Here is a 22,225-nt window from a genome sequence, read left to right as displayed (position 1 = left end):
TCCTTGAATGGTTGTGTCAGAACTCCATCCAAATTAGGAAATGAACATCTGCTCTTTCCCAAGCCTCACACCTCTGTGGTTGAGTCATCTTTGGACACTAAATACTAAGGAGACCACTTTTTTACTGGTGTGTTATGACCTATGAGTTGTCCTGGCTGGTTCCTTGGGGTGAGTGGGCTGTACTGCACTATAGCTCAGTTACTATCAATTACTATCATCTCAGGTGTCTGCAAGGAGCTTCACGCCTGGGGCACCACTCTTTCAACCCCATCTCTGTAATTTCCAAGGCACCATGGAACAGTAATAAATTTAATAGAACAGTCCTTCTTTTCTTAAGAAGACCCTGAGACCCAGCTCCACATCTGCAGCAAGTGTATGTTGGAAAGAAGTATTGGGGTCACCCAGCATTTATGGCCTGGCTCTCAAAAGAGAAATTATTAATAGCAACTATAGTTCTCTAAGCTATTAATACCCATATGCACAATTGATACCTATTTTGCTTCTTCCTTCTCCAAGTCTCTTTTTTTGTTACTTCTGTTGTTGAGCCTCACCACAGTACACTGCTATTCTGTGATTATGTACTCGGTGGGAGGGAAGATAGAGCATGTGTGCCCCCTCTGGGTATTGCTTCGGTAAAAACAAGTCTGGCTCAAGTGTTTGTTGTGCAAACCTCCACACTGTAAATGTATATCTGCAAAAAACCATATGCAATAACCACAGTCACTGGAAAGTAACCTCGCTTTCCTCCTCTTTGCTGCATAACACTCCCCTCTGCCTGTCCTTTGGGAATAGCATCCGCTTACACAAAACTTCCCTCAGAATCTGGAGGAAGACTGACAGTCAAACTGCAGCCAACTCGTGCGTGGGAGGACAAGAAGGATTTCTTGAACGGTGTAAGAGGTGACCAGCAAAGCAAATAACAACAGCCCAGGAGATAAGTAAGCATACCAAAACACAAGACTGGTAATTATCTAGACCCCAGGTAGGACCAGGATGCCCGTGCTACAGGGTACCACAAGGAATAGCTAGAAAGATACAGCTTTTGCCTTGATATGTTTGTGTCTACCTTAAGACAAAATGCAGCAAATGGGTGAAATGAACAGGGGGCATAAGAGGTAGTAATATTTTGATAGATATTTATTTCTCTCTCATGCCAGAACCACAGAAGGATAAGGATAAAATAACAAAAATGCTACAGTGGCGCTGTCTAGTGACATGTGGATGAAATAATGTAGCCATCCTATCTGCCAAGCTGAAGTTTGGTTGCCAAGTCCTTGAGCTTTACCACAAGAAATGCTCCTTCCCCTAACCGCAGCTTCCCATCCATGTAATTTGCAGTTATCCCCTGAATTAAGATTTCAGTGATGGAAACAGCAGTGATTTCTGCATGTCAGTGAGACTAGCTTCCTATATATTCCAGCTGACATTTTAACCATTTTCTCTGATTTAATGAGTTAGCTAGTATAGGACGCAGACATTTGGGAGGACCAAAAGCAGCACCTCCCGTGAAGACGCCAGTCTCCCACAACTTCCTGCAACTCCCTCTCACAGTTGACTCTGTACACTGATTTCTTTTCCTTGGATAAATTTTAGAGATCAGTAACCAAAAGGTTTTTCTAAACCTTTAATTTTGGTGGATCGCTGCTGGGTTATTTCAGAGCCAACGAGGAAGCGAACATCGACGGGCCAGGTCTCTCCCTGCAAGCAGAGGAAGCTGTGATCCAGTGTGGGAAGCTAAGAAATTGGAAGAGCCTGGAGATGGGGCAACACGTTGCTTCACTGGAGCACCCAGGAGGAGTGGTTGCACGAGGACCTTTTATGTGGCAAAGCGTTAATTTCTGTTACTAACCGGGTCTTGGAGGTCTAGCTGGCCCCAGCCCCGGCTAGATGGCAGGGGTACCAAGTATGACAGCCTGGGCTAATTAAGAGAAGCAACTAAGCACCCTTCCGCAATTTGATTTTACGAAAACCAGAGCAACTGCTGCTGAAGGCAAGGCGTCTCCCAGCACGCTCAGTCAGAAACCGAGCGTTTGTCAGCCCTTGGCCCAGGGCTGCAAACAGCCCGGGCAGCCCGGCGGGGCCGTGAGGCGATAACGGTCACCCGCTCGCCCGCCGGCCCGCCTGCCCTTAACGGCCGCGCAGGCCCCGCCCCGCTGAAGGCCAACCGCCTCCCCCCGCCCCCCGTAGCCACGCCCCTCCCCTCCCTCGGGGCTTTGCCGGCGCTCGGAGATGACCTCACGCGGGTCCGTCTCCGCCCCTTCCGTTTTTCCCCGCCGTTGCAGGCGGAGCCCACGCCAGGCACGTCACTCGCGGCGCGCCGGAGCCGCTCGCACGTGCCGTACCGCTGGTTCCGCAGCGCACCGCACCGCACCGCACCGCACCGCAGCGCACCGCACCGCACCGCACCGCACCGCCCGCGTGCCGCCGCCATGAGCTGCCCCGTGACGTGCACGGCCTGGGTGCGCTGCGGCGTTGCCAAGGAAACGCCGGACAAGGTGGGTGCGAGGGCCGGGCTGAGGGGAGACCCGCCGCCCCCTCCCGCCCTCCGCCGCCCCCCCCACCTCCGCCGCCGCCCTCACCCCTCTCTGTGTCCGCCCCGCAGGTGCAGCTCGGCGAGGAGGAGCTGAAGCGTCTCATCGAGCAGGCCCAGGACAGGCTGGGGTGAGCCGGGGGAGCGGGGCGGGGGCGGCCGGGCCGGGCGCGGTGCGTCTCCCGGGCTCTGCCGGAGACGGGGTTGGAGCCCCCCGAGCCTCGCCGCTGATAGAGCTGTGGAGGGGAGGGGGCGGCCCCGGGCACGGGGAGAGCTCGGGCACCAGCCCGCCCCGCAGCCCGGCGGGGTTCGCTGAAGGCCCGGCTTGGGGAGCAGCAGCGAGCGGTGGAGATCGGCGCCAGCCAGCACGAGTGCCTCCTGAAGCGACTGTGTCAAGTGAGCCTGACGTCCCGGGAGGGTCATTTGTCCGGAGAGTTCAAAGAGAAACGTCGGATGGAGTATATTTGGCCTCCGTCACGGATACGACAGCATGGGTTGTGTTCCCATGCAGTTCTTCAGTTGTCAGCCGTGTGCTGTCAGACTAGCTGAGCATTTCAGGTGAAGTCTGGTGAGACCTGCTCGGGGCCCGGTCCTCGCTGGAGTTGGCATTCCCACCTAGAATGAGGAAATAAGAAGTTGGGTTTGTAACCATGGGTGCTTTGGAAATGTGGCAAACCGAGATGGAAGTCCCAAACTGACTGTGAAAAAGTGGATGCTGAGGGTGAGACGTTACAATCTAAGTGAGACAGGAGGCCACAGTGGAGCTCAGAACGACTTGGTATTTATGCTTTGGCAAAAAAGGCAAAACATCACTCGGGTGTATTTATGGTTCACATATGAAATGGGACACATCACGACTCTCCACTCAGCACTAGAAGTCCTTAGTTGCGTGGTTGTGTTTTGTCTCTGCTTTTAAGAAAAAGGTAAATAAACTTAGGAAAAAAATAATAGAAGTGACAGATTTAGGAAACATAATCTATGATAGACTATATAAAGAAATGGCTCTCTTGTCTAGAAAAAGATGAGGTATTGAGGTCTTAACTCCATTTTCTGGCCTTTTTCAGTTAGATCTGTTCATGGATTTAGGGTTCTGATTCTGTTTCAGCTATGTAGGGTGGGTGTGTGGTTGTACCACAGTATGAATGACTGAACAGGTGCAACAGGTAGCAGTAAAAGCTTTTATAATTGGGTCAATATTATCCACCCGATTTCTATTAGATGGATCTGTGACTTTGTTGCTGAACAGAGTGTTTTGTCCCAGAATGTGCTTTGTTCTGGGTTTGGGTTTTTTTTCTCTAGTGGTTCCAAAATCATCTTAAACAGTTTGGAAGATTCTTACTTTATGTCAATTTTTTAACCATTTATGTTTAACATTTCTATTATCTGTGGTGTTACTTGTTTCTCCTTGATGCATGTGAACTTTTGGGTTTTTGAGTGGGTTCCTTTTTCTTGCAATTTCAAGAACATGGAAAGATTTAAGGTGCTGTTTGTTAGTGATTATGCATTCTGTTAAACTTCAGCATGGAAATTTAAAGACCATCCGTAACAACCAAAGGGGTTATGATCTCTTTATAACATCTGGTACTTTGTAGAATTTGTTACAACATCAGTCACTTTTTCTCCTGTGCAAAGATCAGAAATCAGACTCAGATTTAGAATCTCTAATTATTTTGTTACCAGTTTTTACACTAGGAAAAACTGGTAATATGAAGTGTTTATTTTACCAAGCAGATTGCAAAAATAGGTGGCTGATACTTACTTTAGAACATATTTATGAGAACTGTCTTGGCTCATTGTTGCCTGGGAATTTTGGCTGCAGAAGGACAGAAATATGGTGTATTCAGTAGGGATGAGTTCCTATGGAGCATGCTCCGTGGAGGCATCCGAGATGTCTGTTAGGTCCTCAGCCAATGTTTAATGTACACTTCCTTCTGAATTCTTGCATACAGAATTGTTGCCAGGAAAGTTCTCAGTTTTCTAGATGTTGCACAGTTTACCCTGTAAGAAGTAATCCAGAACAAGTCCCTACCTAATGAATTTTATGGGGTTTTTTTCTTCTAATGTAAGTATGGGAAGTATGAGGAAATAAAGTCTTAAAAATCTTGAAGAAATGCAAGAGTCATCACACATGACAGGGCCTGTGGATGGGAAGAAAAAAGGAAGGAATGAATTCGACACATGTGAACACGCAAAAGTGAGGTTGAGAGCATTGTATCCACAAAAAAAAGGGTAAGAGAAAGGGATTTAGACACACATTTTGGCTCTGTTGAGCAAAATTTATGCCACATTTCATCATGAAAACTTTCAAGGAAAAACTTGATCTGGAAGCCTGAGAATAAGGGTGCCTTGCATTTTGGGAAAAGATAGGAAAGGATTGAATAGATTTCCAAATTATTGGCGTAAAGACTTGAAACCCATGTGAACAGCCAGGACTGTGTACTGAAGTCTTGTTAGCAGTCCCCTAAGCAATTACGTGGAAGCATTCTAAATGTCACAGGTTCTCAGGGTTGTGTATCTTTAAACAGGGATGGCGCTGATGGTGGCGATGAAGGCCAGATGGCATGTGGCACAGATGAAGCCATTCCTGGCAAAGCTAAGTCTCCTCATAAAAATGAAGACCTGTCTGATGATGAACTGGGTGAATATGATTTGGAAAATTATGATGAAGAGGAATACACAGGTGAGATAAATGTCAGGTATGCAGTGTAAGTGAAGAACCTTTTCACTTCTTGTTGTATTTAAGACATTAATATCCTAAAACTACACAGTGCTATGTTTCAAATGCTGGAAAGTCACATTTTTAATTATTTGCTTGTCCCAGTTTCCAAAGTCATTTAGTGAGGGAAACAATTCAGTGTCCCCATCCCTGACGCTAGAACCAGGAGCAGTGTTGGAAAGACTGTCACTCCTACTGCTGTAGTGCTGGAGCAGAGCAGCAGAAGTCCCTGAAAGCCCCAAGCAATTTAGTTTACTGAGGTTCTTATGTTTCAGTCTTGGAAGTTCATTTAGCCCACTCCTGATATTTTGCAATACAGGTAATACAGGTATTGCTACGGGAGTTTCTAACTTCACCCATCATTGACATGTATAAAAATGTTCTGAAATTCCCATCTAGGTGATATGAAACTTGGAGACTCTTTGGCTACTCTGACAGTATATGGGAGTAATGATCATGATCCTTACATCACTCTAAAAACCACTGTAAGTACTAGAAAAATGTTATATATCTTAAACAGCATAAACTTTAAAATCAGTTAAATTTTCCACACTGCCTTAGGGTGTGTAAGTGCTTGCAGTCCTTTTCCAAAGGTGTGCCAGATTTTTGTTCAGACAGAACTCTTTTAAAGTTTCTTTCTGCGGTCCCCTCTATGTGTGCTTTTTACATTTAAGTCAGATGTTAAGGCGAACTGGCTCATTATTTAAGCCACATGTTTCTGTATGTGGAGGTGGTGTGTCACGCATCTACTAGGACACAGAAAACCCTTGAAGAAATAACAGATCTCAGTATCTGAGGCCACTAACGACTCAAATTAGAAAACTTACCAGATTGCAAGGCTCTTCCACCTCCTACCAGTTTGTGGAAGAAACCGAGCTGAGGTGGACTCAGGCTACGTGTCAAATTAGGGGTATGGCATGAAGAAGTATGCCCCTGTTCATTAAGCGTATATGTACAGCATACTGTGTAGTTGACTGTTTCTCCCTCTATTAGTTTCCACCAAGTATCAGATGGGGAACATCTTTGCAGGAGCTGGCTTTGTAGGAGCTCTGCAGGGGGTGAAGAAGTCTCTGGCTGCAGTCTAACACAAGCTCACTGTGTCAACAGCGCTGTCTTGTTATGCAGCCTGTTGGTCTTTTCCTGGTGAACAGGGATGCAGCATGCAAGACATGAGATAATCCTATTCAACATCAGTATTGCTTTAGCTAGAATACTGGGTGCCTCTTCAGAAAAGATATGGAGAGATTCCAGAGAATATTATGCAGTTTAGTTCAGAAGGATAGATTGCAACTTTTAATTGACTTAATTTACATGGAGAGATTACAGAAATCAGTTACAGGGTGAGGTTGCATGAGAAGAGACAATGTAATCTAGAGAGCAACTAGGAGAGACTGATCATCTGGGGCAGGGTGATGGAGTAGGTGAGGTTTTGGGACCTAAGGATAGAGATTCTGAGATTTTCCTGGGTGCTGTCCTTTCTATAGTATTTTGGATTCTTTACAAAGCTAGTAAGAGTGGAATAATAGGCTTCTACCATGATGGCTAGTTTGTGTGTTGGCGGACATTGTCAAACATGCGTGGTCTCAGACGAGGAGTTGTTATGGTGACTTCACGTGCTATAACAGAGCTCAAGGAGGAAGGCATATGTCTTATGTTTAAAACGTGTTCACTTGCTATGTGCACTTTGGGGCACTGTGTGTTCCACTGACTGGTTGATGATTTTTCTTGCTCCTGTGTACCGGTAGAGGAGAGAAATGCTTTAAAAGTGATCTTTATGGTCAAAGAGGTATTTGCACAGGGATTCAGGGAGAATATGAGCTGCATTTATTGTGTGTCAGAAAAGCTAATTTTCTTCCAGACACAGAAAAAGCGAACACCTTTTTCTCAGGCCTTTCTTCCTACACTCAAGCCCTTTCCTCGAATTCTGAAGGAGAATACTTTTTAGTGCTTCAACATACATTTTATGTTGTCTTCTGGTATTTACTACTAGTACTGTTGAAGACTAGGTACTGTGCAGCATTAAGTTGATTAATTCAACGAATTGCAGTACTTGATAGAATTCAAATACTGAAAAGATGCTTGAAGTGAATAAAAAAGAAATTAAAAGCTTACAAGAAGTCCAGAAAGCCTTGTATGTGTTGTATATTTGAAAGATGGTACTCTGTTTGTGTAAGACTATTGACTTTTATGTACGGTTCTTAGTTTTCCACTAACAGAAATTCCCTGGATGCCTTCCATTCCTCAGTAACAATGAAAATTAGATGAGAGGTTACATCTGTTCTGGTACAGCTGAATGCCCAGTATAGCTGTAGGCAGTACTTCTCTGGAAATATTTTCCAGAAAGTAGACAATGCTTTAATGCTCTTGGAATTGCTTCCTGGATGTGAGGAGCAGTTACAATATGCTTATTGTGTAAAAAGTTGTTAAACTACATAAATGCCCAAGGCATGAGAGCACAAGGGAAGTAAGGTATGTATGTGGGCTCCTGGTAGTGATTCTCTTTTTGGCAACGGGCTGCATCACGGTAGCCTCAAAAGATGATTTCATATTTGGTGATTAAACATCTCTCTAAATCCACCTAGGTCCACATAAACAGTCCTTTGGTCTATACAGTAACTTTTCAATCTCCCCATGATCGAGACTGGTTCCCGTCTTTCTCTGTTTACCGCCATAAGATGGTTTTAGGCGGGTGGACAGCAGGGTGTTGGGTTTTGAGTGTTTTCAGTTAAGGTTAAAAGTTATTATTGATTCAGAATGTGTGTGGTTTTGTCCGTGTATGTGCTTTGCTTAACATCCGTTGTCCTCACCTTTTTGCTGTTCAGGATCAATATGAACAGGAGGACTTTTTGATTAAGCCCAGTGACAATCTGGTCCTTTGTGGCAAAGCTGATAAAGACTACTGTAGTTTGGAGGTCCATGGTAAGTAACATAGGATTTGTTCCTTACAGTGAACTTAGGGAATATGTCTTGCCTATCCTGTTCCATATATCTGTGTAGAAGGGGGGGAGGTGTTTTTTTGAATTTTTTTTACTCCCCATCTGCCCTGTGTGTTTTGTCCTCTTTCCTACATCGTGGTGCTTTAGCCACTTTCCAGAACTAGAGTATTTAATGTAGAGTTACTGTTATTTAGAGGATAGTGTGCCTTTATCAGGCTGTATAGCATTTCCTTTCCTTATTTCATTCCTCATGACACTTAGACAATACTATGGCATTTTTACTCTCTGAACATACGAGCTTTCTTCCAAACAGTCTTACTTTCCATATCATGCAAGCTTCCTCTAGTAGTTTGTTGTTGAGTTTTTTTCCTTGCTTTCTCCTTGCTTCTTTAAATGTGTTTTCCACTGCTAGGAGTAGAAGACTCAGCACCTTTATCATCTTACTTCTAGAAGAGATGATCCTTAATAAGGTCTGAATACCACTTGTTCTAGAAATGGGTTTAGTTTTACTGTGTAAAAGATTTTTCTCTTGCAGCAAGGAGCACTACTGAGTGTGCTGAAGTTACCATCTTTTCTTACGGTGGTTCTTTGGGGGAATGTTTCTGGCTACTTCTGCCATGGTACATGTTTCTGCAAGCAAAGTATTCTCTTTTAAGAAAACAGCAAGACCAAAGTGTTTGAAGGCATCTATTCAGATACCAGCATCTGGCATTTTCTGTATCTGGAGGTGTTTACAAATTTTATTAACCGTGTTATTTTCCCTGTATAAACTTACGAAACAATAGCACAGGCTTCTGCAGTTTATAACATTGTGTAGCCCTGTCTTAGTTAATTACTAAGACTACTTAGTTAACTGAAGACGTTAGTTATTATCTGAACATCTGTCATGCACACTTAAAACCAGCACAGTGATTTTGTGTGTGTGATGATACCATTTTACTAAAATAATTAATGGGTTTTATCTGCTATCCAGTTAGTAAATTCTTTATTATAAGGAGAAAAATAGCTGGCTAAAGGGAATGCTGTATTTAGTATATGGTTGCTTTACTAAAACTCTTCCTATATCTCAGTTACAACCTGCTAAAGGGAACTTCATCTGACTTCTTCACCTTCTTCTAATATGAAAACTGTCTTTTACCTTCATTTCCCCCTCGACTGCATCTGGATTTTTTTTTTTTTTTTTTGTTAAATTGCTGATTCTGTAAAATGAATGATTAAACCTTCATTAATGTATCCTGATGTAGAAAGTGGTGGTGGTAGGTACGGAGCATCTATTTTGAAGTGATCTTACAAAAAAAGTAGCATAGTATGCTAGGAATAAAGTGTCTAAGCTTTGCTGAACTTGTCACTTCTTTATCTAAAGTACTCAGGAGTACGTTTTGTGTAATTCTGTGAGCCATAACATTAGTACTTAGAGGCTCTGGCCTCTACACTAAAACTCTGAACAAACCAAATTCACATTCTAGATCTCCTTGACAATTTAGTGTTTGCCACGTCTGCCTTTTGCGGAAGCAAACTGTTTATAAGTTGCTTGCTTTTCCTCTTCACTGATGTCTTGTATATCTTTAATTCTTTTTCAGTTTATAATCATGAAGAGAACTCATTTTATGTACATCATGATATCATCTTGCCTGCTTACCCTCTAAGTCTGGAGTGGTTGAATTTTGATCCTAGTCCTGATGAATCACTAGGTAAATTACAAAGGATACCATAAATGTCCAGTTAAATAATTTTTTCTTGAAAAGTATATAATTGTAATGTTGTTGCTAAATAATTTCAGCCAGTGGTATGAACAGAAATAAAATCAGATTTTAAGACAGAAAAACTGAATATCATTTTTTTTTGGTTTGGTGATACAGTCATCTTAGTGATGCTGCCATAACAAATGATTTGACTAAAACACTGGTTTTATTACAAATAATTAAGTTATTGTCAATTAGCAGACCAGAGCAAGCTCTTCTTTAATCTGCTTTATTTTCCATTTGCAAATGAAAGGTTGCTTTTGTTCAAAATCATTATGGCCAATGCACTTGATTAACTGTAAAACACAGCAACATTTATGTATATTTATGTATGTAGTAACCTTTTTCCTGTGTTTTACAGATTTTTTTTTTTTTTTTCCCATAGCACGGGGAATGTGTTTTTGATTTTTTTTCCTTAAAAAAACCCAAACAAAATATGGAACTTTATACAGCTTCTTCGAACAGTTACTTGTACTCAAGGAGAAGTGTATTGGAGAGCAAGTAAATTTTTTTTCTGGCAACATCTGTTGTCAGTTGATATTTTTAAATTGCTCCTTGTCAGTTATAATCATCAAGGATGTTCAAATAGAAGATTCTGGCACATAAGTATAAGATTTACTTAATCAAAGAAACAAGCAACAGCTGGATTGCCAAATATGCTGTTTCATAACCCTAAATAAATGTGGTTGCATTTGGGTTTCTGCTTGTAGGAAATTATGTTGCAGTGGGTAATATGACCCCAGTTATTGACGTTTGGGACCTCGATATAGTAGAATCCTTAGAGCCAGTCTTTTCTCTTGGAGGCAAAAAAGAGAAAAAGAAGAAAAAGAAAGGAAACAAAGTAAGTGTTGCAGAATGGTTTATCTGGTTGGACGGAACAAACTTAGAGCAAGGATAATGTTGTTATTCCTTTTTTTCCTACACTGAAAATATCATAGATAATCTGGTTTAATTCTGTCTGTCATAGATAGTGTTTAGACAGGTTACAGAAGATAATGTCACAGTCGTCTGCAATAGGTTAAAATTAGTATTTTCCTGTGATTCAGTGTTGAAAAGGCATTGAGCAATAAAGGACAAGGTTGACACTAATAAAATACAATTACTGAGGATTCACCTCTGTTAGCTTTATCATTCTAAAATTTAAGCATATTTTAAGCTGGTTATCGAGACTGTATAAGGTGAACGCATAGAGACACCCCCAAAGAATGGCTGAGTTTCTTTTAGTGGACTGCAGAGAAAACCTTAACTACCAAAGAGGAAGACTGAGGTTTAGACTGGATGCTAAGTTATGTGAGATGAATCTGACCCTCATTGTATGCCTGTTATGTGGTGTTATGATTTGTCCAAATTCTTTGGTATGTAAAACAAGTATGGAAGATAACATAACTTAAATCTTCTAGATTTTGCTTATAGTAGATGCTTCAGGAAGTGCTTAGAGTAAATAGGAAAGGTGAACACTGGGTATATAGCTAATCTGGGTTTCCCAAACGAAGGAGCACTGCAGTGATAGTCAGCTAAAGAACCACTCAGTGTAATTGTGAAGGGTGTTTACTTCCTGAGCTCTCAGACCTTCTAGTTTTAAAAACAATAGAAAAAATACCCTTGGAAGGGGAATTTGTTCTGTGAAACTTGCTTCGGAAAATCACTGAGTTATCAGAATTGCTGTTGAAAATACCATTCATAAATGTTACCTCAATTTGAAATGCTAATTATTCTCTGTATGGCTAATTAAAGCCTGGAATTAAGAACAGAAAAGGAATGGTGTGGCTTATGGGTGGTTTCCAGTTGCTGTCCTGGTAAACTTTGAAGCTTAACCATTTTAAATTAGAATTTGTAGGAGCTGGTAGTTACAAGGACCTAAAGCTCAGTTAATTAGGAGGAGGGAGAAGAAACCGCCAGGAGAGAAAGAAAGAAGCTGAAGAAGCTGCACATAAGCTGGAGACAATGAAATTTCTTCTGCTAGCCAGAAGGGAGTAACCAGTTCTGTAAGCCCACCAGCTGTGAACGGAGCAATCTGAGATCTGGGGTAGGAGGCGAGGGACAAGTACTGCAGAGACAGTTCTATCAAAAGCCTTGTTGCAGCAAGGGAGAATAATTTAAAACATGAAGTTGTTTGTGGAGGCATTAAGGAGTTCATACTAACATGTTGTAATGCTTGATTTCCATTGAAGCTGTAATTTTCAAAAGTATGTTTTATCTGCATACACAGAGTTTATCTTCGGAAGGGACAGTGGAAGGACATACTGATGCTGTGCTTGACCTTTCGTGGAATAAACAAAGCAGGTAAAAGAATACTTGAATAACAATGGATGATTATAAATTTATGTACTTAATTAGGCATACATTTTTCACACAAACCCAAAATCTTACGTAGTATAACATCGAACTTGAAAGCAGTGCTGAAATGAATCAATTCTCAAAAATACTCCCCCCCTTTTTTTTTTAACTAGAAGTCTTGATTTATTTTTTTAAAAACCTATATATTGCTGCGTATCACTACTTTGCAAGTTGTCCAGATGAGGGCAGGGCTAAGGTGGGTCTAAGCCATTTGATATATTGGCTACGTTTAAGTCAGATGCACAAACTGGAGAAGCAGAAGGGCTGCCCTGGTCTGTGCCGATCTGCCAATGACCTAAAACACCATTTCAACAGATAGAAGTAGATTTATAGAAGGAAGTCCTTGCTGTGCTGGTTTTTTTTTCCTCTGGCTTTTGCCCCAGAGCTGTGAACAGAAAAGAGAGTGTAAAAGGCCTAAGAACACAGCTATGGAAATGCCTCTGACCTTTGGGTTATCCTAGGCAGAGAGAATTCCCTGTTGCGTGAATGAACTAGCAATGAAGTGCTGCTATTGAAGCAACACAAAGCTGGCCCATCTTGGGGGAGAGGTCAAGGACAATGTGCTGACTGAAATAAAGATGCTGCTGTTTTTTATCGCTTAGGTGTTTTTTAACAGCTCGGCTGTCAGAGGATGCTCAGCATGGGCCTTGAAACTGTTCCAGTCGGACACAGGCTGATTTTTTTTTTTTTTTTTTTTTCCCCGCCTGCTGTCATAAATGTCTCTGAAGATACGCATAGTCAACTCCGCATACTCCTGACAAGCAGGTGTAAGCCTTCACTTAAAATGTTCTGTTATCTAGGTACGGAAGAAGGAAACACGCACATAGACATGCAGTAAATGTACATAAATTGCACTCTTAATTTACAGTGTGTTTTCTGTTGTTCTTAAATTATTCATATGCACAGAGTGTGATAGTAATCATTCTGTCAGTGTTACAAAAGAGTAGCTTTCATGTACCTAGAAACGGTTGTCTGGTGATAATATAGAGACAAGTTGCAAAAATTACGGTTACAATAGTTACGTGTCTGGAATGCATAATTCTGTAATGTGCTGAGTTACAAACTTATTGATACTGGTCAGTCTCTCAGGAAATAAAAACAGCCTTGAAGTGGGAAACTTAGGGGCAAAACAAGGAGCTCCTTGGAGCAGCTATGTTTAAATGTTTTATTGTTCTTTTTTATTAAGCAAAACATACAGTGACAGCTCTCTATAAATACCTTTCTGCCTGTAGGTCATAATGATGTTGCTGTAAAATGTTCACATAGCCTTCACTATGCATTTTCTTAACTTTCCCTTGTAACATTGTTTGGGAGAACAGCGTTTCCAGGAGAATGTTAGCTCTTTCAGTCAGAAACGCTTGGTTAGTATTAATTAAAAAAAAAAAAAAAAAAAAAAAAAGGTGTGGGGGAGCAGTTTCAATCAGAAACAGCATGTTGAGGTAATAGATCTGGTTTTAAGAGCAGTGGTAGCAATTGTACTGTGTATTTGACAGCCCTTTGGGAATGTTTTGAGTTTTTTTCTGATTAAACTTCTAAACTGTGTGTTTATTGCTTTAACACAATTGGTCAAATTTAAGTTAAAATTGACCTGGGGGGGTCTGTAAACTAACCAAAATGCTAGCTACATTCCTTTCAGCATTCTATGAAGGATGTACAGTGTTGGGTCTTCAGTAGTTATATAAACACTCAGATATTGGAGAGCAAAATATTTTAAAAACAGGTTTGTCTGGCTCTTGGCTGTATGTGTATGCAAATAAAACTAAGTTGCATAGGTAATGTTTAGAAATACTATCTTAATGTCAAAGGAAAGGAAATGCTTAAAAGTCTTTCTTGCTTTGTTTTGTTCAAGAAGTCTTCCAGTAAATGATATTTTAAGTGGGGTGTGTGGGGAAATACAAGTAAAACTGTCGTTTATTATTATAAGTGTTGTATTAATATAATGTAATATAGCCTGTTTGTAGTCTTGTAACTTAGAAATACCTTCAGGGAGTTATCCCTCAGGCTTGAGATATGTAGTCTATAGACCAGAGTGTACTTAATCTCAGAATCAGGATCTTTATTTTTGACCATTATTTGTTTGTATCTGTGTAAAGGTTTTTAAAACTTTTTTTTTTATCAATTATCAGGAATGTTTTAGCCAGTGCGTCTGCTGACAATACTGTGATTCTGTGGGATATGTCTGTGGGTAAGCCAGCAGCCAGCCTGATGCTACATACAGACAAGGTATGTAATAATTGTTGTTTCTTCCACTGTAAAATAAACAGAAAAAATAACTGCAGTTTTTCATTAGCTGCTTAGTAGTGAACCCTTAGAACAATAATTCTGTAATTTTCTAACTGTGCAGAATTCTTTAAGTCTCTGAATTAGTGAATTAGGCAAACACCACCATATTTGCTTTTAAACATGTTATTTAACTTATCCTTTAGAAAGTTTGCAAAGATTTACAGCAGTCTTTAAAATGCCTTTTGTGTGAAAGTCCTGATGGTTGGGAATCTTACAATGCTGGTATCAGCTACAAAAAACAGATCTCTGAGCATAGGTCAAACTGTAACTCTTTCTTAAAGGAAACAGTGTCAGTTACAGTTTTTTCTAGGTAAGAGAGGTTTAAAATAAATGATACTAAAATACCATAGTGATGGGTACTTCAGAAATGAATTAATCTCATGGTAATTAAAATGTGAAAGTTAGTTATTAATAGCTATAACCTTATTTTGCTGTTAACAAAGTCACTGCCCTTGGCAAACTCCTGATTTTCATTTTTTGCTAACAGCTGCATTTTTCCCCAAAGTGGAAGCAGCTATTCTTTTACCTTCTCCAGCTTATTTTTTTTTTAATATCTAGGGCAGAAAGGCGGCATGTGGTTCTGTTCAGTTAAATTATATTGGAAAATATCTTGTTACCACTGGGTGGGGGTGTTTGAAAGAAAAATAATGTGCATCTCTTGCACTGTTTTATGAGAAATCTGAGTATCAACAAGCTTAATAGGAGGGTTTTTTGGGGGGAAATGTGCTGGTTTGGGGGGGGGGGCTGTGCTCTGTTTGTTCAAAGAAAGTTTCTGTATATGTGTGTTATATCTCAATGCTTATTTTTTAAAATAAAATCTTCTGTTATCTAGGTCCAGACACTGCAATTTCATCCATTTGAAACTCAGACCCTTATTTCTGGATCTTATGATAAGTATGTCAGGGTAATATTTTCAAATGTTAGATGTAGGAAGGGTATTAGTATTGAATTAAGCCCATTAAGTTGCCTCATGTTTTCTTTTGCTTATAACACTGCCAAATTTAAGTAATGATTTTATTTTTTCCAGTAAGGTAGCCAGGTTTGTATGTGGCCAAAACGTAGTTTTCCTTACCTCTTTCTCAGGACTAGCCAAATCCTTTAACCATCTGGACTGCCATTTTCTGTGCCAGGTGTCTGTTCCAAACTGAATTTATTTCTTAATTTGGCCTTATGGCATTTTCTGCATTGGGAATGTGTCACTGGTCCTTCCAGTGAAAACTTGGCAAGGTTTTGCCAAACTGTAGGACCAGGGTGGGGGCATGAGAGACCAAAATCCCAGTCCGCTCCCTACAGCCTTTATTGATAGGTGTGCCATAGCCAAAGTTTAGCAGGCTGTCACCTGTGATTGCAGCTTGGAGATGCTGTGGAACAGACTAGCTCTGTAACTGCTAGTTTTTATAAGGCCTGCCAGCCAAAAAAGTTCCCTTCTGTTCGCCCATCTCCTAGGGGTAACTTTTTAATTGTGTTCTATAACCATGATTTTTTTATATCAATTTTTTTATTCTGCTTTTAAGACTTTGTCCTTGTGTTAAAGTATTTAAAGACTTGTCAGTCTTTAGCCAAACCTTTATGTTCTCTGGCTTGTATTATGCTCATGCTACATCTGCTTAAGTAAAAGTGCTGGAGAAAAACCCTTTACTGTTGTTAGGAACCCGCTTCTGTCCACTTTCCTCACCCTCAACTTCTTTCTGTAAAAATAAGAAAAAAGTCCAAACGCTGAGACCAGCTTCTCAATCCCTTTTTAGCTAGCCCTTTGATCCCACGGACATCTATAAACCAGTGTACTATCTATGAACTGGTACACTGCCTTTGTCGATTTTTCCTGTAAAGCTTCCCAGGACCACAGGCTATTCAATGAATATTGGCAGATGCCTTCATAACCTGAAAGTCAGGCCGTTAAAAATTGCGTATGTACTAAAACCATTGTTGTAAAATGCCTGGTAAAAGAGCTGAGAAATCTAGATCGCATTTCTTTGGCTTTAATTATAGGATAGAGTGGGAGTGGGTTACGCTGTGGATGTAAATTGTGGTGATATGTTGTGAGAGTGACATCATCGCTCCTTTCTTGTATTTGCATCCAGGAGCATTTTGAGTTGGGACGGGTTCTGCCGCCACTGGGCTGAGCACAAGCCTGTAAAGAATCCCAGAGGACCCACTAACTCCCATCTGCTCTTTCTCCTTTTTGGAGTAGCATTCCCCTAGCCACTTGTAAAGGTCAAATTTTTTTATTAAAGCATACTTGAAAATGTATGTGTATCGCAAATTGATTTCCTAATTACTGCATTATTTTGAACAGTCATTACTTGACCTCACTGAAGTCTGTTCATAATTCAGTGATGTATTTGCATAATTATGGTCTCCTGTATGATAAGTATCTTATGTACTGAGCAAATTCGAGCTCTGTTTGCTTAAATAGAACCGCTGTTTGTAACCAAGATGAAACTTTGAAGCATATCGAAAAAGCTTGTGCTTATCTGAGAAGTTTTCATCTGTTATTGGGTTGGAAGACTAAATAGTGAAGTTGTTTCCATTTTAATTTTTGAATTGTAGTTTACATGGACCTTCTGTAGATGCCAGTGGTAAAACAAACTTCATAAATTACTCTGCCATGATTTTATTTTTTTTTCCTTAATTTCCTGTCACTTTTTCTCATAGATCAGCTGTGCTGTATGATTGCAGAAGCCCACAAGATAACCATCGAATGTGGCGGTTTAGTGGTCAGGTTGAAAGAGTAACCTGGAATCATTTTTCACCTTGTAATTTCTTAGTGAGTACATGCTCTTCTATTCTTGGTCTGTTGACTGTTGCCATTTCATTTAACCTGTGTTTTTGTGTGCATAATGTTTCTGAATCATATAATGGACCCGACGGACAGTTGAACTGTTGGTGTTGCTTATTTTAAAAATGCAGTGTGTGGGAGGATGGTTTTAAGTAGTTTTTTCAAAAAGCATATCGAGACCAGCTACTTATTTGGTATCTTCATTATGACAGTAGAAAAGCAATTTATGCTGATGCGTTTTTACTCCAGAGGTGGCTTCTTTGCCATGTTGTTATAGCGTTCAGTGGCTGGGATATATTTTTCCTTTGCATAGTTGCTGTTGTGTTTCATGTAATGAGGCAATTGCAGCTGAGAAATAGCTAATTAGAAGTAACATCCTGAATATTAATTCAGTGTTTCAAGTCAGTGCTAGAGGGCACTGTCCGTCTAGCTGGTATAGAGTAAAAATACTTTGGTTTTGCTGGGATTTTTATAATAAAACTTTTAAACAGAACTGAAAAACAAATCTGTTTTATTATCTCCGTGGCTGTCTAGTTCTCTGTTGCTTTGTGTATGCAGCCAGCAAAAGCAGTTGCTCAGTTCTGTTGGGTTTATGATGTAGATCTCTCTCAGTATAATCACACTTAGCTTGCACAGGGCTATTATGCAGCCACAGGAAGGCTCCAGAAAGTTTGAACTGACAGTTAAGAGACTAAAGGCTCTGTATTTCATTGCCTAATGAGAAAGCCAAGCATAGTAGTGCAACCATCTTCACAATACAATTTAAGAAATTTGTATAGGATTAAGACTTCCATGTAAGTCCCTGCAGCATAGTTAGGTACGTAGAATAGCTTGGGCACCAGCTGGATGGAGTCTGGCTTTGGGGATGCAGAACTGTGTACACTGTGTAATATGCCCTACCGAGAAGTAGTGTACGTCTGTCTTAAATTACAGGGATTTAATAGAGGGTGGGTATTATTTCACAGGAGCTTTTTTTCAAATGAGTGACTACGGCTGTTTGTTTTTAAAATGTTGTGGTTTCCTTAGGCAAGCACAGAGGATGGCTTTGTCTACTGTCTGGATGCTCGTTCTGATAAGCCACTGTTTACTCTGAAAGCTCACGATGAAGAGGTGTCAGGTAAATTGTGCCTGTGTTGTGTTTGTCCCTAGTGGCGAGGCACATCTGGAAGATGTCTTTAACTGACTCGACTGAGGTGGTAATGATTCCTTGCTTAACAAATAAGAGTTGTGCACACTAATCATGGGGAGCTGGTGCATGAAACATATCTTTATGAGAAGCCATTGTAAGCGAAGTATTTGAACATCAGTGAATATCATGAATAAGCATGTCAAAACAGATCTATTCACCTGGGACACACTCCCTGTGTTTTTTGGCTAAGGAAGAAGAAAAACTGCAGTCTGGTCCAGGATATGAACTATAACATTTACCTCCTCTGGCCGTAATTATTTTATACTGATGTTCAGTCTGGAGATGATTTAGGTATGGCACATGGGAAGGTTTTCACACTGCCTCCTTTAGGCTACTTTAATTATTTGATCAATGTAGGAGCTTCTAAATAGCAACCTGAAGCACCTGATTAGGTGTCTAAAATGAGATCATATGAATATGCCCCGTCATCTTGGATAGCAAAAGAGATCATTGGCAAATGAATGAAGAAAACTACCTGGGGAAGCCAGATTACGTGAAGTAAGAAGCAGAACAATAGCATCTCTGCTGGTACTGTTGTGGGACTGAGAGACAAAATAGGCCTACCTGAAGTCAGTTTGCTCTCACTACAGGGAGCAGTGGCAGCATGAAACTTTCATTAACTTTTTGCTCCTTTGTGCTGGAACAGAGTTTAGCCTGAGGAGATATTAGGTTTGTTCTCATGACTTCACTTCAAAATGTATCCTCATCTCTGTGAAACAGCGGTTACCTGGTGTGCTCATGCTGCTGCACTCTTAATCTTCCAGGGCTACAACTAAGCAGTCAGATCAAGGGGTGCCTTGTGACATCATCTGCTGACAAATACGTGAAAATTTGGGATATCCTGGGAGACAGACCAAGTTTAATCCATTCCAGGAATATGAAAATGGTAGAGTAATACTCATTTCTTGATTCCAAGAAGGTTTATATATAAACTATGTCTGCTTAATCTTTTTTGTCTAACTTGCATCTTGTTTTGCATAACGTAACATCTTTTAGGGGAAAAAAAAAAAAATCACATCTGTGTATTCTGGGTAAATCATGCTCATCACAGTGTAGTATTCAATTCAACATGTAATTGGGAGACTCCTTCAAGGCCTCAGACCTGAATACCAGATACAAGGTTCCAAATAGAACTATAGAACAATGTGTATCTGCCAGGTTCAAGACAAAGATGTGGTTTACTGTTTGTAATTCGCAGCTCTTGACTTTAATTTTGTGTCTTTACAAAATAAGTTTCAGGAAACTTACAGAGCTTACGTTTGTTAAAACTTGCTTGGTGAAAATATTTTCAGATGACAAATTCATTTTAGGATGATATTTTTAAAAATAATCCTCCTCGTCCTGCCTCCCTCCCAGGGTGTTCTCTTCTGTGCGGCTTGCTGCCCTGACTTCCCGTTTGTTTTTGCCTTTGGAGGAGAGCGAGAAGGGCTGCGTGTTTGGGATATAAGCAAGATTTCTGCAGGTAACATTCTCATTTCTTTGAATCTGTGGTTCTCCCCTTGCCCCCAGGGTGTATTTGTATATTCGGTAATGCATTGCGGCTCTGAGAGAAACTAGGTTAATATTTTTAAATACCCCAAGACTGCATATGTATTCATGTTTTCAGCTTCAAAAAATGTGGGTTTTTTCTAACTTGGGGAACTGTGTTTGCCACACGATTTATTTTCTTGTAGCTGAAGTATAATACCTGATTTCTTGTAATACCTATGTTTTACTTTTTTCTTAATGTTCCTGGTGTAATCAAGTATCATATTCTTGAGTACCTGTAGGAATAAAAGTGAGGACTAGTTTTGATCGGTTGTCATAGCTACATGTAACTAAATGGCATGAGTTTTTGGAGCAGCCTTTTAAGAGCTTGGTGGAAACCAGAGAGACTAAAACCAGAAATGAATTATTTAAACTTAATGTTTTACTCTACAAAACTCATCCATTTCACAGTACTTAGGTACAGGAATTATGCACAGGGAAAGCTCTAGAGATGCTCTGGGGGAGAAATAACAGGACGTGTAATTTAAGTATCATATGTGAGAGATTGTTCTGACATGCAAGCTTCAACTCCCTACTCAGGCTAAGGGGGAGAGCTTTAAAACTGCACCAGGTTAGGATTTCAGTTCTGTGGTGTTCGCCGTGCTATACCTGCTGTACTGCTCTTGCCTCTGGAACAGTAACGTGTAAGCAATCCCCCGATCTGTGTTGCAGTGAATGAAGTTTTTGGAAACAGAGAGAGACTTGTTCTGGCTTCTGCCAACTCTGTGGCTTGCAGCTCTGTGGCCGGCAGTAGCAGCAACGATTCGGAGACGGCAATGGAATCGTGATGGACCAAACATCACAAAATCAAAGTAATTAACGGGACTACGACTCATGTGCATTCTACAAATCCCCCTGTTTGGTGACAGTTCATAGAAATGACTTTAGTGTCTTGCAATCTGCAGGCTGCTTCATCTCAAAGAAACATGGTGATGTGGTTAAGCTCTCAGTCAGCAGTTCTGAGTTCCTGCCTCTGTTACCGGCTTTGAAAGATTAAATCACTTGCTTTGGCCTGAGGTTAAGATCCCTGGCACAGGGGCTACTATATGTAAAGTTGATACATAAAATTAGTCACTAGAAAAATGTCCTGCTGGTACCAGAAGCTTGCTGAATACTGCAAAGAAGGTAAATATCTTCTAAAAGCATAAGGAAGAATACTTCAGACAACAGTTGTGTAGTAAATAAACAAAAGCTGAATGAAATTACAAGTGTAAATAGGTAATTTATCCTTAATTTAAGGCTAGATTTGCAGATTTCTAACACAGATTTTAAAAGTTCTTCTATGTAACTTTTTTAAGTCTTAAGAGTATTTCTTGGGCAGTAAGTTGGAGTCCCCGAGTAGAATCTTGAAATGTATCTGTAACACCTCAGATCACCAATATCAAACCAGAAATATCCCAGCTGTATCCCATCAGGATCAAGGGTTTCTTTTCCTGGGTTCCACAGCACCTGAAGCTTATTGACGTTGCCTGTGTATTGGGTTTTTCTTCAAGCTCCGAATGTAACATATATAAAGAGAATTTGAACTGAAGTAAGGAGCTCAGAAGAGGAGGAGAGACTGTCAGGACACAAAGCGAGGGCAGGGATCTCAGCTGGTCACTCACTGCTGAAAGCTGTCCATGTTACCTACTCATGTTCTTAAGCCCTCCCAGGCATTTCTGCCTGAAACCTGAAGGCACAGAGGAACATTTTGAGTATCAGCCTAACCACTGATGTAAACACTTCGTTTATAGCATCAGGAACTTAGTCAAGGAATGTGACTCGAACAGTTTCCTCACATTTAAAATGGACACCCAAGTGCCTTATCCGAGGCCAGAAGTTAAATGATACTCTCATCCTCCTGTGAAGTGCTCTTCCGCATATTGGAAGGTGTCTGTTAAAGTCCTGCTGCTGCAAAAATGCCCTGGTATTAAAGCAGCCATAGTGTCAGTGCATGGAGTGGGCTAATCGTACCACTGCTTTCCACCCTAGCTCATTGTAACTCATTCTGATGAGGTAAAGCAGATAAATTATATCATCAGCACAAACTACAAATGGGGAAAAGGCAGGGCTGCAGGTTTCCTTCCCATCCCTTGAAGTTAAGTGGCTGCGTCTACATCGAATTTAGCTGTTTCTAGTTCGGTGACAGGTGTTTAGCATGGCTCTGCAGGAACCAAGAATATTTTGGATGTGTTGGGATTCCTGCC

The 22,225-nt window shown here is 40.7% G+C and overlaps 1 protein-coding gene across 2 annotated transcripts; it reads left to right on the top strand.

Annotated features, from left to right (window-relative positions):
* The first annotated feature begins 2,429 nt into the window (after positions 1–2,429).
* Positions 2,430–21,954, top strand: PWP1 (PWP1 homolog, endonuclein). Of its 2 annotated transcripts, XM_075711140.1 has the most exons (15): positions 2,430–2,495; positions 2,603–2,661; positions 5,056–5,210; positions 5,646–5,731; positions 8,069–8,165; positions 9,763–9,873; positions 10,635–10,765; positions 12,134–12,207; positions 14,388–14,484; positions 15,377–15,438; positions 17,200–17,311; positions 18,350–18,440; positions 19,277–19,398; positions 19,869–19,974; positions 20,712–21,954. In XM_075711140.1, the coding sequence occupies exons 1-15, from the start codon at positions 2,430–2,432 to the stop codon at positions 20,825–20,827; spliced, it is 1,485 nt and encodes a 494-aa protein (XP_075567255.1). In that variant the 3' UTR covers positions 20,828–21,954. The 2 variants fall into 2 exon arrangements, with proteins under 2 accessions (XP_075567255.1, XP_075567264.1); XM_075711149.1 differs by lacking the exons at positions 2,430–2,495; positions 2,603–2,661 and adding an exon at positions 3,364–3,453.
* The last annotated feature ends 271 nt before the right edge of the window (positions 21,955–22,225 follow it).

This window comes from Pelecanus crispus, chromosome 1 (assembly GCF_030463565.1).
Source record: "Pelecanus crispus isolate bPelCri1 chromosome 1, bPelCri1.pri, whole genome shotgun sequence".
Classification (NCBI taxonomy): Eukaryota; Metazoa; Chordata; class Aves; order Pelecaniformes; family Pelecanidae; genus Pelecanus; species Pelecanus crispus.
Note: the sequence above shows the minus strand (reverse complement) of the source record. Positions and strands in the feature narration are given on the sequence as shown.

Excerpts from the sequence above, each read along its gene's own strand:
- PWP1 (XM_075711140.1), top strand. The coding sequence starts at position 2,430 with ATGAGCTGCCCCGTGACGTGCACGGCCTGGGTGCGCTGCGGCGTTGCC. Across the intron at positions 2,496-2,602 it reads CCAAGGAAACGCCGGACAAG|GTGCAGCTCGGCGAGGAGGA; the intron begins GTGGGTGCGAGG and ends TCCGCCCCGCAG. Across the intron at positions 5,211-5,645 it reads TGATGAAGAGGAATACACAG|GTGATATGAAACTTGGAGAC; the intron begins GTGAGATAAATG and ends ATTCCCATCTAG.